The 19,730-nt window shown below is 37.2% G+C and overlaps 1 protein-coding gene and 1 pseudogene across 2 annotated transcripts in view; both read right to left on the bottom strand.

The window, feature by feature from the left end:
• Positions 1-1,583: 1,583 nt before the first annotated feature.
• On the bottom strand, positions 1,584-6,733 carry LOC102966023 (annotated as a pseudogene).
• Positions 6,734-8,262: 1,529 nt separating this feature from the next.
• Positions 8,263-19,730, bottom strand: part of ARNTL2 (aryl hydrocarbon receptor nuclear translocator like 2) — a 134,667-nt gene continuing 123,199 nt past the window's right edge. For both annotated transcript variants that reach the window (XM_042990801.1, XM_042990802.1), the window contains exons 14-16: positions 11,679-11,766; positions 9,774-9,882; positions 8,263-8,430 (exon numbers count right to left, since the gene is read on the bottom strand). In XM_042990801.1, the coding sequence (XP_042846735.1) occupies positions 8,294-8,430; positions 9,774-9,882; positions 11,679-11,766 (334 nt within the window). In that variant the 3' untranslated portion in view covers positions 8,263-8,293. The remainder of the gene's footprint in view (positions 8,431-9,773; positions 9,883-11,678; positions 11,767-19,730) is intronic.

The following is a 19,730-nucleotide window of genomic DNA, read 5'->3' as shown; positions in this document are numbered from 1 at the left end:
CTCATTACTTTTTGCATATCTATTACCTGCTTTAGATTTGTGGTTGCCATTGGGTTTATATATAATATCTTATGCATATAACAGTCTATATTAAGTTGATGGCTGTTTAAGTTTGAACCCATTCTAAAAGGATTCTAAATTTTTACCACCTCCTGCCATATTTTATGTACATGATGCCATACTTTACATCATTCTATTTTGGGAACCTTGTGACTAATTTTTATTTATTGTTTATTTAAAAAAAATTTCCTTTTATTTAAATTTAAATTTTAGTTAGTTAACATACAGCGCAATATTGGTTTTGGGAGTAGAATTCAGTCATTCATCATTTACCTACAACACCCAGTGCTCATCATAACAAGTGCTCTCCTTAGTACCCATCACCCATCTAGCCCATCTCCCACCCACCTCCCTCCATCAACCCTCAGTTTGTGCTCTGTTGTTAAGAGTCTCTTGTCATTTGTTTCCCTCTCTTCTCATCCTACTCCCTTCCCATATGCTCATCTGTTTTATTTCTTAAATTCCACATATGAGTGAAATCATATGGTATTTGTGTTTCTATGATTGACTTTTTTTGCTTAGCATAATACAGTCTAGCTCCATCCACACCATGGCAAATGCAAGATTTCGTTCTTTTTGATGGCTGAGTAATATTCCATTCTATGTATATATCATATTTTCTTTATTCATCAGTCAATGGATATTTGGGCTCTCCATAGTTTGGCTATTGTTGATTATGCTGCTATAAACATTGGGGTACATGTACCCCTTTGAATCTGTATTTTTGTATCCTTTGGGTAAATACCTAATAGTGTGATTGCTGGATAGTAGAGTAGTTCTATTTTTAGTTTCTTGAGGAACCTCTATACTGTTCTCCAGAGTGGCTGCACCAGTTTGCATTCCCACCAACAGTGCCAGAGTTTTCTCCACATCCTTGCCAATCTGTTGTTTCTTATGTTGTTAATTTTAGCTGTTTTGACAGGTGTGAGGTGGTGTCTCATTGTGGTTTCAATTTGTGTTCCCTGATGATGAGTGATGTTCAGTATCTTTTCATCCTTGACTGACTTTTATAGCTGGATTTAATTTTACTGCTTTGGTCCTTCCTACAGTTCTTCCTCTTGCTGATGGTCTTTCCTTTCCACTCAAAGAGTCCCCTTGAACATTTCTTCTAAGGCTGGCTTAGTGTGATGAATTCCTTCAACTTTTGTTTGGGACACTATTGATCTCTCCTCTATTCTGAATGGTACACTTCCTGGATAGAGTATTCTTGATTGGCAGAATTATTTTTCTTTCAGCATTTTGAATACATTGTGCCGTTCCCTTCTGGCCTGCAAAGTTTCTGGTGAAAAATCTGGTGACAGTCTTATGTCTTATTGGGGTTTCCTCGTATGTAACAAGTTGTTTTTCTTGCTGCTTTTAAGATTCTCCCATTTAACTTTTCACATTTGCATTATAATTCTGTTTATTGTTGTTAAGTAGAACACAAATAATGCATTTAAGGATCTGAACTCAGACCACAAAAAAGGGAAAGAGAAAAAAGAGCAGAAAACAGAAAATAGAGGTAATAACCATTACCATGTGATTTATGTGGTAAATAACAGATTATCATGTTCAACCATGCAATTTTCCTTTGCTAGTCCAGCAATGCAAGTCTTACCATGAAGCTCACCGATGTCCTTGCATTCCAGGATGTAGTTGCATGCTTGCAGGGAGTTAGAGTTCCTGCCAGATGTCTGACTCTGAGAGGAGTTACTATGGCTAGAATCACTTTTACTCTAAGATGGCAGAACTTCATATCCCAGTGCTTAACTTTTTTTTTTTTTTTTTTTTTTGCCAAGATGATCTTTCCATTTCTCAGCAATATAACTTTTCACCAAGACTAATCTTGGGGCATCACTCACCATAATAAGCCATAATGATTTACTGCCTATTAATATCAATGAGGACATAGGCAGCCAGAAATTGGTGTGAAGGTTAATGGTGTGCTTGGAATGATTACTAGAGAAGTCTTTAAAATCTCCTTCACCTCAACTACTGTAGTCACACCACAGCGTTTGGTCTTTATCTCTTAACTTTAGCCTGTATGACATAGTTATAATTGTTTTGAAACTAGATGTTCTGTGTAGCCTAATAGGTTTACATTTTCAGCATCCACTGCTTGCCCCTCTACAGTTTCCATTACTAGGATCCATAGGAAAATTCACTCCATCCACAGCGATGATGGCCTTATGAAAGATGCACACACCCTGGTCATAAACGGCAGCTCCTTGTAGGCTTGGCTCTCAGACCACAGGTGGCAGTACTTGCTGAAGATGGGCCTGCAGCCCTCTGGACCTACCTGCACGTAAACTTGCAGAACGTAATGTGCTCTTGTTGGAAGTAATGGTGCAGATAGATGCATACGTGGCACAGGAAGAGAAGATCAGGGCTCTTGGGAGTGCCTAGCAGATCTTCAAACTGCTCATTGGCCAGGATGGCATTAGTCTGGTACTGTGATGCAAGTAGTTGGACATCTTGGTCATGCTCTAGGGCAGGGGCTTGCACAGAGAGATGGAGACAGGCTCACAGGCTGCAGGCCAGACTCAGGGATCCACAGCAGGCAGAGCACAGTTAGGGCCAGCAGCCCAGCTGAGCCCACAGTAGCATCCATCCTGGGCCAAGGCAGACTATGATTGTGGCAGGATGGGGCAGGATGCAACAGTGTCAAGGACTCTGTGAGGCCTGCTTCACTGTCTCCTCTCCTGCACTGTAGGTTTGGTCTGTCCATGAGAGGAGGTGAATTCAGGATCTTCTTATATTTGGAGCTGGAGTAAATGAGATGTTTTGAGTTCTATTAAGTTATGTGTCCATAATCTAGGTTTCTCATTTTAGCATTGTCTTTTGAAAAAAAACAAAAACCAAGAGCAAAAAACACCATAATGTATTTACTCCCAAGGTAAATGGGACTGATTTCCTCCTGGACAGGAATAAATATGGAAAACACTACCTAAATGTGAGCTTAAGAACCAGGACTGCCTAAGAAAATACATCCTAAGCCAGAGACACACAGCTGGACAAGAACTTAAGACAACTCTTTATGGATCCCTAACCACACACTTAAGCAACAGACAGGGTCTTCCAAAGCAACTAATGGCTGGGTATTAAACGAAAAAGGTGACCAATGTTAAAAACACATCACACAACTTGCTACTCCTCACTACCCTCTCATTCCCCCAAAGAACAATAAAAAAAATAAGACTCCACACTCAGATAGCTAAACCTACAATTCTCAGAAATCATCAACTATTATAAATTACAAGTTTTCCATTGCCCTTTCTGCATATGTCTCTATTCTTTCCATTGGCCCTAGACCATTAGGCAGCTGGCTGTTTTTGACATCATTTCCCTTTCAAGGGTGCCTTTAAATCCAAGTTTGGTCATGTAACTAAAACCTGGCCAATCTGTATACTCCAGCCTGGTGGCCACAGGAAAATCTATGTGAACCAAGTTGATCCAAAGGCCCAAGCAATGGACATTTTTGTGTGAATTACTAGGAAATAGAGAAGCTCTCTTTCCATTGAGATTGCCAGGTAGAAGAACAATATGTGCTGGGAACTTCTGAGTGTCTTATGGGGAAGAAGGTGGTTACAGCAGTTAGCATATCTTCATAAACATGCACAAATATATACAGAGAGTAATGTAGTTCAATCTATCTCTCTGCCCAGTGGTTTGAGAAGAGTGGATTTTCTTGTCTGTATTTCCATTTTATTTATTTTTTAATTTGAAAGGAGAGAGAGAGAAAACACAAGCAGGGGAGAGGGGCAAAGGGAGAGCTAGAGGAGAATCCCAAGAAGTCTCCATGCTCAGCGCAGAGCCCGACATGGGGCTCGAGCCCACAACTCTGGAATCATGACCTGAGCCAAAATCAAGAGTCAGATGCGCAACTGACTGAACCACCCCAGACACCCCTATGTTTCCACTTTAGAAAGTAGTTAAGGATATACCTTTTTTGGAAGAGGTCTAAATATTAAGTTTAAAAAACTTCAAACTAGTAATTATTACAAAATATATTTAATTTCACTCTTTTCATTACCACAAAATTTTTAAAATACTAATATACAGACAAGAGCAAGTAAACTGGAAAAGAGGTAAAAATTGTATAAAAGACGAAGCTAAGCATAGGAATGTAGGAGCAGTGACACATATACACACTCAAATGAATTCAGAAAGCATATTCCATGTTAAAGTCTAAAGTCACCTTTTACTGGAGCCACATCTGGAAAGCTCCTTAAACCAAAGTTCTTACATGGGAAGCATCTTCCCAGACTTCTCTTAAAAAGCATTTCTCATAAAACAGCCCACACCAGAGACACAGTCCTAATCTAAACACAAGTCACAAATACCTCCCCTAGGCCCCATAGAACTTGGAAAAATTAATGAAAACTATGCACTACAGAAATGGAAAAGTGACACCTAGTGGCCACATGGCAGTTTTCCATTATGGCTTCCCTGCCTTGCCAGTAACTGCTTGGCAAATCTGAATTTCCAATTCCTGAGCCAAACAATGACCTACCTGAGTGGTAGATATCTCTTTAGAGCAGGATCTGAAATGACACTGCTAAACATGGTCCAATAACTAGGTAGTGGTTATTTCATTTACTATGCCCAGACTCTACAGAAATTCCTCAAAAAATATGACTAATAAATATAGCCTTTCCCATTAAGAAACTGTAATGAAATACCTTAATCCCACTTATTTACCAAAAGCCTCTATGCTCTATTTCCTTTCAATTTTTCAACAGATTTCCAAATTTAGTGACTACAATAGAGTGTCAACATATACCCCAAGTTTGATTTCAGGCTATCATCATCTAATAAAATATCTGATAGCATCTTCAGGTTCACTAGTTTCAAAAAAGTTTTAAATTTGACACATAGAGGTTCAGTTATTTGTACTAAATCAAGGATCAATAAACAATTGTTCCTTAAGCCATAGCAGTTAGAGGTAAATATCATAGTTATGGTATAACCTTTGGTCTACTTCAATAATATCCATTTAATAAAATGTTTTAGAGCAGCACTGTCCAATAGAAATATAATGTATGCCATACGTGTAATTTAAAATTTTCTAGTAGCTACATTAAAAAAGTAAAAAGTAAAATGTTGATGTTTTATATAATTCAGTATATCCAAAATACTTGTCTAAGTGATCAGTATAAAACTGGTTTTTAAAATGTATTTTTTATATTTTATTGGGGGGGGGGGAGCCCAAGCAGGGGAGGGGTAGGGAGAGAGGGGAAAAAGAGGATCCCAAGCAGGCTCCATGCTGTCAGCGTAGAGCCCTACATGGGGCTCGAACTCACGAACTATAAGGTGACGACCTGAGTGAAAATTAAGAGTCAGATGCTTAACTGACTGAGTCACCCAGGCGCCCCTTTATATATTATTTTTAAATTTTATTTTTAGGAAGCTCTACGCCCAACATGGGGCTTGAACTCAACCCCAAGATCAAGAGTCACATGCTCCACTGGCTGAGCCAGCCAGGCATTCCATTATAAAATTGATAATGTGATATTTTGCATTCCCTTTTTTACACTAAGTGTATGAAATCTGGTATGCATTTTACATTTAAAGCCTATCTCAATTTGCATTAGTGACATTTCTAGTGCTCAATAGCCACACATGGCCTGTGTCTATCATACTGGACTGCACAGTTCTAGAGTCTGACCCTAATACTCAAGTCCTGTAGATTAGAATCACAGAATCAGAACTGGAACTAAACCTAGAGGTCAAGCCTCTTGTACAGACAAGGAGCCTGAGGTACAGAGTATTTAAATGGCTTATGTGAGGTCACACAGCTTAATTTAGGCTGAGTAGGCTCTTCAGCTTCTAGGCTCTTGTCCCACTCCACTCCATTATTGTAGGTAATTCTTAGAAAAAAAATTACTCTTTTTATGATTTCATTCAATGTACAGATGTTTGAAATTGCAGGAAATGCAGGAAATTAATGAATAGGAGAAAGATTAGTTATAGGGCAAACCATAAAAATATCACTCCTAACAACAATTCAACATAAATGCAACACACTTTGGAGAAAACACTAATCTTGGGAGAGCTACAGCTATCATACGCTGCATAGACTGGATTCTGGATCCAGGACAAGATCTACAGAAAAATACTAGAGTGGATTATTAAAGGATCAAAGCATTCAATTGGCTATCTGTTCACTGTTCTATGGAATAACCCTTCCTCTTGCAAAGAGGAAAAACTGTTACTATGCCAGGCAGCAATGGCCCGCTTCTAGAAATTCTGCCTCCCAGATCCTTGCATCATAAAGCCCCTCCACTTTCAAGGCCATCCAGCACAGTGACCCATCTTGCTACCACTGGCTGAGTTCAACTCTAGAGGCCACGCCCAACCTGCAATGGTTTAGCCCCACAAAAATGTTATGTTGGTAAGGCCTCTGACTTAAAGAACAGCAACTCATTCCTGCTTCTTCAGATGGAACCGTCATGCTTAGGCTGTTGCAAACCAAGGTCCTTCATCTCATAAGGTTTCTTTGGCTTATTCTAAACCTCAGTGTGTCTCAAGTTCCAGAACCAGGAGTGGGGCTGACCTTCTAATATTGCTGGAACACTGTAAGTGCTGCAGGACACGGTGATACACCGTTGCCCACATGGCCACTGCAGCTGTCCCGCTTGAAGGGAACATGTGCTTTTGGCCTATTGCCTGTTGGTATGTTTACCATTAACATGTCTGACAAAAGTTCTAACTTATTACGTACAGCCTAAAGAAATATGCAGAGTCAAAATAATGCTTTGTTTTGGTGAGAGGCTCTGAGGGAGATCTGTTGGAAGGTAGAGCACCACCTAGAGGAAGAAAACGGCATTGGATTCCCTACTGAGCCTCAGGCTTCTCCATTAGTTTCCTAGCCTATCTTACTTTCCATTCGTGGGGCACCAAAAAAAAAAAAAAAAAAAAAAAAAAAAAAAAAAAAAAAATATATATATATATATATATATATATATATATATATATATATGGAAACACACTGGGTAAACTAGAAAGAGCAATTAAAACATAAAGTATAATGAAATTATGATCTTCAAAAAGGTAGATATACATGTATTATCTTAAATATTCTTCTTGTACTCAGTTTAAGCCACCTCTCAGTTACTAGTTAAAAAATGATCTCCGAATTTGTAATTATAGCTAGAAAATTGGTTTTTACATTCTTTCTCATTGCCTCATAGTTTCAAAATTATACTTAGCCTTTACATAACTACCTTTGGCTACAGGCAACAGTAACCATAATTGCCTAATCTAGAAGGCCACAGCTATTTCCTGGGCCAGTCAATTCATCATTTAACCAGCGAAACCAGTGCTTCCCCAAATGTGTATAAAGAAACTGGTTTATACACATTAAACATTTCAAAAATACGAATTTAATTGTGACTTTACACAAGACATTTATCCTGCCTGGGCTTGTTTTTTTCCTCCATGGCTAATCCTTCACTAAGCACCTTTACTGCATCAAAAACTGGTTTTAGATATAATGAAAATCTTGATTGGTTATGTTAACAGTAATTCTTACATGCAAAGGTTAATTACCAAGAACTAGGACTAAGGTCTTCTGTAAGCAAAATTGAAACTCTCCCAGCTTTTCTTTTCTTTTTTTTTTTTCCTGAGTTTTAAATAAATCATCTCACTTAAAGTCTATCTCAAGTGCTTCACTAAGCATAAATACCCTGTATCCAAGTCTACAACGACTGAATACTGTATTCATTACAATTATGAGCACCGATTATATCATTTCTTACATGTTCAAGTACTCGGTTTTCTTAAAATATTTAAGCCCTATTCTCAACTAAGGAAATACACAGGAAATGGTGATGTTCCAATTTACATAAATCTGCTATTATAAATCAATTATAAATGAATCTTAGGCACAATATATTAAATTCCCCAAACTTAAAAATTGCATCAGAAAATAAAAACAAAACCAAAACAAGGTGTATGTGATATTCTTGGTTAGAAATATTTTAGCAAAAATACAGCAACTAGTGGGTTTTAAGCCATTTCACTGAGCCAAGGGGTCTGTAGGAAACGCTGAGCCATTCTTTGTGAAGGGAAACCTCACATTTCCCCCATACTGCTGTGAAAGGTGCAAATCTATAAAAATTGGTAGACCATTAATAGGAATAAAAGATAAGAACAGTATCAATACAGAGGAGAAGATTGTACAGTTTTTTTTTTTTTTTGTAAATGAAATGCTTTATCACATTCCTAATTTTTAGAGTTAGAAAATCAAATGCTAGAGTGTCCAGTGGATATCACTGATGTCCCCAGGATCTCCCAGGCCCCCTTCTGCTTCAAAGTAATTCATGAAGGCAGCCATGGCTGTGTCGTCATTGTCACACAGGGCATCAAAATCCAGCTGGGCACCTTGGCCTATCAAATTAAAATACAGACTCGTGAGTACATTTGGAGGTTAAAAGAGGAGTATCATTAAAAATGGCAAAGCAAGCAAAAAAAGAGATATAAATCAAGAAACAGAGTCTTAATTATAGAGAACAAATTAATGGTTACCTAAGGGGAAGTAGGCAAGGGGACTGGTGAAATAGGTGATGGGGATTAAGGAGGGCACTTGCCATCATGAGCACAGGGTGATGTATGAAAGTGCTGAATCACTATATTGTACACCTGAAACTAATGTAACACTGTATGTTAACTAACTTGAATTAAAAACTTGAAGAAAACTAAAAAGAAAGGCAAGAACACTATACAATGTAATTTTGAAGGCAAAACCTCTGTCTTAAATTGCAGAAGGCTGATACATTTTTAAATGGGCCACCTCTTTTTACAACAAGGTGCTGTCACAGAAATTGCACATAACTCACTTGATACACCTAAGTGAGCTAGTCTATGAATTTTCTAATAGAAAATGACAGTGGTAAAAGACAGTTGGAAGCTAGGGGCCAGAATTCATGCATGTGTATGTATAGAGCCTGGAAGGATAGATTTAACTTTAATCTGATGCCTTGTGAAAATGCCAAGGAAAAAATGCCTTGTATTTGTTTAATCTGAATGAGAAGATGGATACAAAAGCATCCTCTTCCAAAAATCTGAAAATGTTATAAAAGGGGAAATGCCCAGATTTTTATTGAAAAAGGAAATAAGAAACCATAGAAATGAGTTATAAGTTAGATACAAGGAAAAGGTTCTAGAGATTATAGGTTAACACACAGCTACAGATTAGCCAAAGTTTTCTAGAAATTTTTCAAAGTACAATACAATTTGAGATGATGAATATGTGGCTCTGCATGAAGCTGATGTTCGTTTTCTTTCAAGTTCTTTGATTCTCTTTAACATACGTTTCTAGTAGATCAATGTTAGTTATGTATGGTATAAAACTGTATACTTGATTTGAGTCTGCATAAACATAGTTAAAATGAATAATTACATCTTAAACACTTCGTGATTGGTATCATTCAAAAGTTCTTATTCTTGGGAATGGACGTTTTTTCCCTAGATATAAGTACCTTAGTTTTACCTAAATGGCATGTGTTAACGATACCCATAACTGATTCAGTTAATAACTGAACTTACAATGACAGGTGCATTAGGTAGCATACACCTTAAAGTCAAGAGTGTGATTTATTGCATTTAGGATTTTGAAAAAAATCTTAGTTTTAGCTATTTGCTTCTCTAGAAGTCTCCTAAGTCTGAAAATATAATGATTAAGAAAGTGTTAGGTAAACTAAGACAGTGGGTGGTTGCCAAAGAAAACCTACCAAGGAGTGGCTCGTGACTATGGGAAGGAACAGCACTGTGGTTTTGCCTTGGAGCCTCTGGCTCCCCTATTTCAGAAGGATTTCGTGGAATCGGCTCCTTATTTGACATCTGAAAAGACAGGATAATAAATAGTAAGGCTCCTACTTGAGTGAAATAATGACCTCTTAGCAATGGTCGGATGTGGGCCTGATGGCAGTGCCATCACTGCCATCATCAGTATGACAGCCTGCATCTGCCCAGTACTATGTGCCAGGACCCCACAAGCAGCGTCTCCTTTCGTGTCTCAAACGTTGTGATCAGAAATCTGAGGGCTAAAGTTTGCCCAGAGTGTTGGGGCCATTATTCTAACCCATCCACCTGACGCCAGGGTCCACATTCTTTATAACAATAACTGAATGTACATGTTATAAGGACAAGTTTTGGATTAAGGAGGAAAAGCTATTTTTTTTTTTTAAGAAAATGATCATAAAACTATCGCACATGAAACTACAATGGGAAATAGTGCTTTGGAGTGGGAAATGGATTAAACTAGAGGCTTTTACCAACAAGTTTTCATATTGTTGCAGAGTTACAAGCCAAACAATTGAATGTATTTAAAATTTTTTTTAATGTTTGTTTATTTTTGAGAGAGAGAGAGAGAGAGAGAGAGAGAGCAAGCAGGGGAGGGGCAGAGAGAGAGGGAGACACAGAATCTGAAGCAGGCTCCAGGCTCTGAGCTATCAGCAAAGAGCCCAACACAGGGTTCGAACTCAGGAACCATGAGATCATGACCTGACCTGAGCCAAAGTCAGAGGCTTAAACTGACTAAGCCACCCAGGCGCCCCACAATTCAATATTTAATGTAGCTTATCAATATACATCATTTACCAATATAATATTACTGACACTTTATTAGCCTGGCAATTGCCCTCCGATCACATCTCCTTTTCTCTTCTGCTGAAGTCACCACAGTCTTGAGTTTTATGTTGATTTTCTTGTTACTTTTATAATTTTAGCACCTATATAAATACCCTTAAGCAATGTATTGTTTCTTAAACCTTATTTTGAACACTCAATAAATGCAGTAATGCTCGGTGAAAAAAAATACTTCATTTACCTACACTTTCTTATTAAGTTGGTGAATTTGATCTATGAAAGTCTATATAATGCACACTACTTGGAGATTATGTTGGAATGCCGTAACTCCCTGCTTCTAGCTTATTGTCTGGCAAAAAAGGGGTACTTAATAAACATTTGCTAAATGTAGGAGTAAAACTTAAATACTAGACCGAAAGACTTAGGACATGTGTATAAAGACATTTTTTCAATTTCTGGTCAGATTTCTCTTATATTTTTATACCGCTTAGTTTATAGTCCCACTTTAGATCTTTTTGTTGTCTGGGATACATTAGAATTATATTGTAGATGGGTCCTCCAGATATTTAGGACTACATTTAATCAATTTTGTAAATGTAACCATGCATTTCAAATAGCTAGTATATGTTAAATTGAATTAAATAGTAGCTTATAGTAATTTTTCCCCACACCATAAGGAGTACATTTAATCCACTGAATTAGAACCCATTAAAATAACATTAATAGCTAGCATTTATTGGTCACAGGTTGTGTACCAGTCACTGTTAAGTTTTTGTTTGTTTTTGCATAAAATCACTTCATTTGCACACCACTCCAGAGTTCGGTGCTATTATTATCCCTACTTAACAGATGAGGAAATTGAGGCGCAGAGTTTAAATAGCAAGCCTGTGGTTGCCCAGCAATAAATGTCTGAGTCACAACTCAGATCCAGATAGTATGCTGTCAGCCACTATTCTATGTTGCCTCTTAAAATCCATGGAAAGAGTTTATTTTTACAGGACGGCATCTTTTCTCAAAAGAAATAATATTTCATGAATATTAACACTTACCGTACTTACTTTCCTGTAGTTTATAGTGTGAGAATCTTTCATTAAATCTGCTGGCCTTGAGTCCTCAAGGGAGGAAGAAGACTGTAACCTTTAAAAAGTGACACATAAAATTTTTCTCTATGTATAAGGTAATTTTCTCCTCCAAATGCATAATCTACTGATAAAAATACAGTGAAAAACAGGAGAGTGAATGTCATGACAGTTTTCACAATTAGACTAATTTGTTCAGTGCCATACTTACTTTTTACTATGGGCTGCTGAAAAGTAGCCTGTGGTAAATAGAAACCTAAAACTCCGAGGGTAAGAGCTCTTAGGTAAGTCATGTTGCCTGTCTTAATATAGCATATGGCAAAGTTTGAATAGTAATACAGTTCAAAATAGGCATTCACATAAAGAATCTGTTCCTTATCAGTTCCTTATAGACAACAGAGCTGAGAGTAAAGAAAGATTTCCTAACATCCCACAACCTTTATTTTAAGTGAAAAATGGTCACATTTTTACTACAATAAGTCATCCCCAGGTACAAAATCAATGAAACATAAAACAACACAAACAAAATCATATGCTTTAGTCATAAATCTCTTCAAGACAATATGACAATATTAGTCTCTTCAAAACTTGGACAGTATCATATAAAGTTAAGTGCTCGATTATGTGAAATTCATAATGGCATTAGCATAACTTTGTCTTTATTGTCAAAAAACTAGTTGACAAGAAATTATAGAGGAAGAAATTAAAACGCAGGAATGAAATGAATTAGGTATAAAACACAAGTGAAAAAAAATCAGTGACCTGTCTTGGGGATTTTTCATAGGACAGCCCATGTAAATAGCTTTGCTGGTTTCTCATTCTATAGTTCATTATTTAAAACCACCACTTGTTCAATTAGCCTTAGGTTAAAGATACACCCCCGTCCCTGGACTTCATTTCCACATTAATCTAAAATACAGCTTCATATTAGTCACCTGGGCAGAAACCTGCTATTTAAGTCCCTTCACCATGTGACCTCTCCTTGGTTAAAACTCCCCACTGCTCAGCAACCCAACTTCTCTCACAAACTCCTTGTTATGCTGAAACCATCATGCTTTCTCCTACCTATCTCTATGCATTGGCTGTGGTGCCTCCATGGATAAACACCCTCCCCACTGCTTCCTAGACATTCTAATGGTATTCAGTTGTCAATGTGTGGCTCAAGTTCCACTTTTCTTCAAGTGCCCTTCCAGCATCTATGGTCAAATGATTTTCAGCAGGGCTCTAAAGACCATTCAATGGAGGAAAGGATAATCTTCAACTGATGACATGGGAAAACTGGATAGCTACATGAAGAAGAAAGTTGGACCCTACCCTGTACCGTACACAAAATTAACTCAAAATGGACCAACACCTAAACATAAGACCTAAAATTAGAAAACTCTTAGCAGAAAACAGGGGAAAAGCCTTATGACATTGAATTTGGTGATCATTTTTTAGATGGTGTCAAAACACCAAAACAAAACTGGGTCACATCAAAATTTAAAAATCTTGTATATCAAAGGAAACTATGAACAGAGTGAAAAGGCAACCCACGGAGAGGGGAAAAAATATTTACCAACCCTATATCTGATAAGGGGTTAATATCCGGGATACGTAAAGAACTCCTACAACTCAACAACCAACAGCCTGGTGAAAAACTGGGCAAAGGACCTGAATAAATAATTCTCCAAAGGACTACAAGTGGCCAATAAGCACATGAAAAGATGTTCAAAATCACTAATCATTAGGGAAATACAAATCAAAACCACAACGAGCTACCACCTCGCACCCATCAAGAGAACTATCAATGTACAGAAAATAACAAGTGTTGGCAAGGATGTGGAGAAACTAGAAAACTTGTGCACTGCTGGTAAGAACGTACAATGGTACAACTGCTATGGAAAACAGAATGGTGGTTCCTCAAAAAATTTAAAATACAATCACCATATGATTCAGCAGTTCTACTTCTGGGTGCATATGCAAAAGAATTGAAAGCAGGGACTAGAACAGATACTTGTATACCCACATTCATAATAGCCACAAGGTGGAAGCAACACAGGGATCCACAGATTAATGCATAAAGAAAATGTGGCATATATATACGGTGAAATATTATTCAGCCTTACAAGGAAGTTCTGACACATGCTGCAACCTGTTTAAACCTTGAAGGCATTATGCTAAGTGAAAGAAATCATTCACAAAAGGACAAATAATTATATGATTCATTCAGAAGAGCTACTTAGAGCAGTCAAATTCATGGAGACAAAGTAGAATGGTGGTTGCCAGGGGCTCAGGGAAGAGGGAAATGGGAAGTTGTTGTTTAATGGGAGTTTCAGTTTTGCAAGGTAAAAGGTTCTAGAGATGGATAGTGGTGGTGATTACATGACAATGCAAATGTACTTAATGCTACTCAACTATAAACTTAGGAATGTTAAGCTTTTTATGTTTTGCCACAATTAAAAAAGAAAATGCTTTTTACTGATACAATTGTTTTCAGTACTTAAGCCATTTAGTTGTAAAATCTTACATTTAGAAGGAAACCTGGATCCTATAGTGAAACTCAGTATAGGATTAAATGCCAAGAATGTACAAATTACACACTTAAGCATTTAATAATATACTATATAGTACTTTCAGTTTTACATATTAAGTGTTAAGAGATTTATGATCAAAATGTATGATGGGTCATATGCATATTCTAGTGCATATGTTTCATAATACTTTCAATTCTTAAAAGTATATAGCACATTGCAAGTATTCAATATTCAATAAAATTGGGCAGACAGTAGTCACATGACAAATGTCTGAGTTTTTTTCAATGTAAACTTTTTAATATGAAAATTAAACTGTATGAACAGGTAGAAAATAAAAAGCAAAAATTTCTTCCCCCTTGTATGTCTCCTACCCACCCACCCCCATGCCTAGTTGCAAATAGGAGAAGTAACTAGTCTGAACAAATTTCCGTATTGTTCTATATTGTGAGGTTTTAGGACCCTTCTCTACAATTCCAAAATCAAAAAGGCTTTGAACACTGAAAGATTTCCCATAATTTATTTGGCAGCAAAATTAGAACTGATCTGAACTTGGCCAAGTCTGACCTGATATGAAGCTAATATTTTATCCTACTCTGCCCTCCTAGTATTTGTAACAATTCACTCCAGAAATAGATCTTTAAACTTTCATTATGGAACACTTCCAAAAGATATAAAAGTAGATAATACAACGAAAGATCAATAATTCTTTTCTAAATCTTATTTAATGTATACACCCCAACCTCCTCTCCTCTCCTCCCAGACGTTTTACCATTTAATCTGTAAATACTTCTCAAAGCATAAATACTAATGTAATTGATTATGGGGTGCTGCTCATGATGTAACTAATTGTTCTAAACAAATTAAATTTCAAAACACTATATTTAAATGTTTGTTAGAATTCATCTGGGAACCCATCTGGTCCTGGGCTTTTGTTTGTTGGGATTTTGTTGATCACTGATTCCATTTTATTACTGGTAATGGCTCTGTTCAGATTTTCTGTTTCTTCCTGATTCAGTTTGTAAGACTGTATATTTCTAGGCATTTATTTATTCCAGATTATTCAATTTGTTGGCATACAATTTTTCATGGTAGTTTCTTATATTCCTTTGTAGTGTAGGTTGCAACTTCTCTTTCATTTCTGATTTTGAGTCCTCTCTTTTTTCTTGATGAGTCTGGCTAAAGATTTATCAATTTTGTTTATCTTTCTAAAGAACCAATTTTTAGCTTTGCTGATCTTTTTGTGTTTTTTGTTGTTTTTTTGCTTTTTTTTAGTCTCTATTTCATTTATTTCCACTCTAGTCTTTATTATTTCCTTCCTTCTACCAACTTTGGATTTTGCCTTTTTCTAGTTCCTTTACATGTAAAGTCACATTGTTTGAGATTTTTCTTGGTTCTTGAGGTAGGCCTGTATCACTATAAACTTCCTTCTTAAAACTACTTTTGTTGTATCCCAAAGATTTTGAACTATTGTGTTTCCATTTTCTATTGTTTCTAGTTATTTTTTAATTTCCTCTTTCATTTCTTCATTGATCCACTTGTTGAGCACATTGTTTAGCCTCCATGAGTTTGTGTTTTTTCCAGGGTTTTGTTGTTGTAATTGATTTCTACTTTCATATTGTAGTAGTTAGAAATGATGCTTGATATAATTTTAATTTCTTTAAATTTATTGAGAATTCTTTTGTGCACCAGCATGTAATCTATACTTGAGAAGGCTCCATGTGCATCTAATGTGTATTCTGGGGTACCTGGCTGGCTCAGTAGGTTAAACCTCCAACTTTGGCTCAGGTAATGATTTCACGGTTTGTGAGTTTGAGCCCAGTGTCGGGCTCTGTGCTGACCGCTCAGAGCCTGGAGCCTGCTTCAGATTCTGTGTCTCCCTCTCTCTCTCTCTTCCCCTCCTTTCTGTCTGCTCACATGTCTGTCTGTCTGTCTCTCTCTCCCAAAAATAAATAAACATTAAAAAATAAATAAAGAACGGGTGCTTGGGTGGCTCAGTCAGTTGAGTGTCGGACTTTGGGTCAGGTCATGATCTCACAGCTAGTGAGTTCAAGCCCCGCATCGGGCACTGTGCTGATAGCTCGGAGCCTGGAGCCTGCTTTAGCTTCTGTATCTCCCTTTCTCTTTGCCCCTAACCCACTCGCAGTCTGTCTTTTTATCTCTCAAAAATAAATAAACATTAAAAAAATTTTTTTAAATAAATAAAAGAAATGTGTATTCTGCTATTTGGGGATGAGACATTCTGTATATATATTTTTTTATGTCCATCTGGTCTAATGTGTCATTTAGAGTCACTGTTTTCTCATTCACTGATGTCAGTGAAGTGTTAATGTTCCCTACTATTATTGTATTACTGTCAATTTCCCCTTTATGCCTGCTAATATTTTCTTTATATATTTAGGTGCTTCCATGTGGGGTTTAATAGATATTTACAATCGTTATATCCTCTTATTGGATTGATTCCTTTATTATTATGTAACACCCTTCTTTGTTATTGCTATGGTCTTTGTTTTAAAGTCTATTTTGTCTAATAGAAGTATTACTACCCCAGCACCTTTTTTTTTCTGCCTCCGTAATCTCTTTCTCCATCCCTTCACTTTCAGTTTGTATGTTTTTAGCTCTGAAGTGAGTTTCTTGTATGCAGCATATAGTTCTAATTTTTTATCTATTGAATCACCTTATGTCTTTTGATTGGAACATCTACATTTAAAGAAATTATTATTTTTTTAATGATTATTTTTGAGAGAAAGAGAGTGAGCAGGGGAGGGGTAGAGAAAGGGGTCAGTGGATCCAAAGTGGGCTCCATCCTGACAGCAGAGTCCGATGCAGGGCTCAAACTCATGAACTATGAGATCATGCCCTGAGCCAAAGTCAGATGCTTAACCCACCCAGGTGCCCCTATATTTAAAGTAATTATTGATAAGTATGTACTTATTGCCATTTTGTATCTTCCTTTCTGGTTGTTGTAGTTTTTTGTTCTTTCTTCTTGCTCTTTTCCTGGTGATTTGATGACTTTCTTTAGTGTTATGCTGGGATTCCTTTCTCTTAATTTTTTTGCATATCTTTTATACATTTTTGGCTGCGGTTACTATGAGTTTCACATATAACATCCAATGTATACTATATGAAGTTGATGGTCTCTTAAGTTTGACATTCTAATTTTTTTTTAATATTTATTTTTGAGAGAGAGAGGGAGAGCAAGTAGGGGAGGGGCACAGAGAATGGGAGACAGAGAATCTGAAGTAGGCTCTGCACTGTTAGCACAGAGCCTAACATAGGGCTTGAACTCATAAACCACGAGATCATGACCTGAGTCCAAGGTTGGGCACCTAAATAACTGAGCCACCCAGGCACCCCTTAAGCTTGACATCCTAAAAGCACTACATTTTTACTCCCACCTTTCATATTTTATGCGTAGGATATCATATTTTATACCTTTTAATTTTTGTATCCCTTAACCAATTTGTTCATATTATTAATTTTATTAATTTTGTTCTTTAACCATCATAGTAGCTTTATATATAATTGACCTACTACCTTTACTGTGTGTATTTTTTAACCAGTGAAATTTTTTCCTTTCACAATTTTCTTCTATTTATGGCCTTTTCTGATTAAAAATTTCTCTTCAACATTGCACATAAGGCCAGTTTAGTGGTGGTGAAATCCTTTAATTATGTTTGGGAAACTCTTTATGTCTCCTCAATTCTTATTTTTTTAAAGATTTTTTATGTTTGTTTTATTTATTTATTTATTTTTTAATTTTTGTTTAATGTTTATTTATTTTTGAGACAGAGACAGAGCATGAACGGGGGAGGGTCAGAGAGAGAGGGAGACACAGAATCTGAAGCAGGCTCCAGGCTCTGAGCTGTCAGGACAGAGCCCGACGCGGGACTTGAACTCACGGACCGTGAGATCATGACCTGAGCCGAAGTCGGACGCCCAACCGACTGAGCCACCCAGGCACCCCATGTTTGTTTTATTTTTGAGAGAGACAGATCATGAGTGGAGGAGGGGCAGAGAGAGAGGGAGACACAGAATCTGAAACAGACTTCAGGCTCTGAGTGTCAGCATAGAGCCCAACACGGGGCCTGAACTCGTGAATCATGAGATCATGACCTGAGCCCAAAGTTGTACGTGCAACTGACTGAGCCACCCAGGTATCCCTCTCCTCAATTCTTATGATAATCTTGCTGAAAGAATATCCCTTACCCCCCCCCCCCTTAAATGTTTCTTTATTTGTTTTGAGAGAGAGAGAGAGAGACTAGGGGTAGGGCAGAGAGAGAGAATCCCAAGCAGACTGTATGGTCAGTGCAGAGCCTGATGAGGAGCTTGAATCACGAATCATGAGATCATGACCTGAGCCAAAATCAAGAGTCAGACGGTTAACCAGCTGAGCCACTCAAGCACCCCTGGGTAGAATATTCTTAGTTGTAGTTTTTTCCTTTCAGCACTTTGAATATATCATACCACTCCCTCTTGACCTGCAAATTTTCTGCTGAAAAATCAGCTGATAACCTTGTGGAGTTTTCTTTATATGTTTCTAGTTGCTTCTCTCTTGCTGCTTTTAAAATCCTCTCTTAACAATTTAAGATGTCAAAAACTAAAGATAAGTGTCATGGTGTGGATTTCTTGGGTTTATCTTATTTGGGGATTTCTTTGCCTTCTTAACCTAGATGTCTGTTTCCTTCCCCAGGTTAGGGAAGTTTTCAGTTACTATTTCTTCAAATAAGTTTTCTGCCCCTTTCTCTCTCTTCTTCTTCTTCTGGGATCCTTATGATGCAAATGTTTGTTCACTTGATATTCTCCAAGAGATCCCTTAACCTGTCCTCATTCTATTTTTATTTTTGTTGTTTAGCTTGGATGCTCTCCACTACCTTGTTCTCAAAATTAGTGATCCATTGGGGCGCCTGGGTGGCTTGGTCGGTTAAGCGTCCGACTTCAGCTCAGGTCATGATCTCACGGTCTGTGAGTTCGAGCCCCACATCGGGCTCTGTGCTGACAGCTCAGAGCCTGGAGCCTGCTTCCGATTCTGTGTCTCCCTCTCTCTCTGACCCTCCCCCGCTCATGCTCTGTCTCTCTCTGTCTCAAAAAAATAAATAAACGTTAAAAAAAAAAAAATTAAAAAAAAAAATTAGTGATCCATTCTTCTGCATCTGCTAATTTACTGCTGATTACCTCTATTATACTTTTCATTTAAGTCATTGTATCCTTTAATTCTGATTATTTTAATATTTTCTGTCAACTTGTTGAAGTTCTCACTAAGTTCATCCACTCTTCTCTCTTGTCCAGTGAGCATCTTGGTGCCCATTACTTTGAACTCTTTATCAGGTAGATTGGTTATCTCCATTTAGTTTTTTGCCTAGGGTTTTGTCTTGTTGTTTTGTTTGGTATACATTTCTGTCTTCTCATTTTTAACTTATTGTTTTTTTCTTCTATGTATTAAGTGGAACAGTTACTTTTCCCAAACTTGAAGGAATGGGCTTGTGTATGGTTGTCCTCTGTGTAGACT

The sequence above is a fragment of the Panthera tigris genome, chromosome B4 (genome assembly GCF_018350195.1).
Source record: "Panthera tigris isolate Pti1 chromosome B4, P.tigris_Pti1_mat1.1, whole genome shotgun sequence".
Lineage (NCBI taxonomy): Eukaryota > Metazoa > Chordata > Mammalia > Carnivora > Felidae > Panthera > Panthera tigris.
The sequence above is the reverse complement of the archived record's forward strand: the minus strand, read 5'-3'. Positions and strand labels throughout refer to the sequence as shown.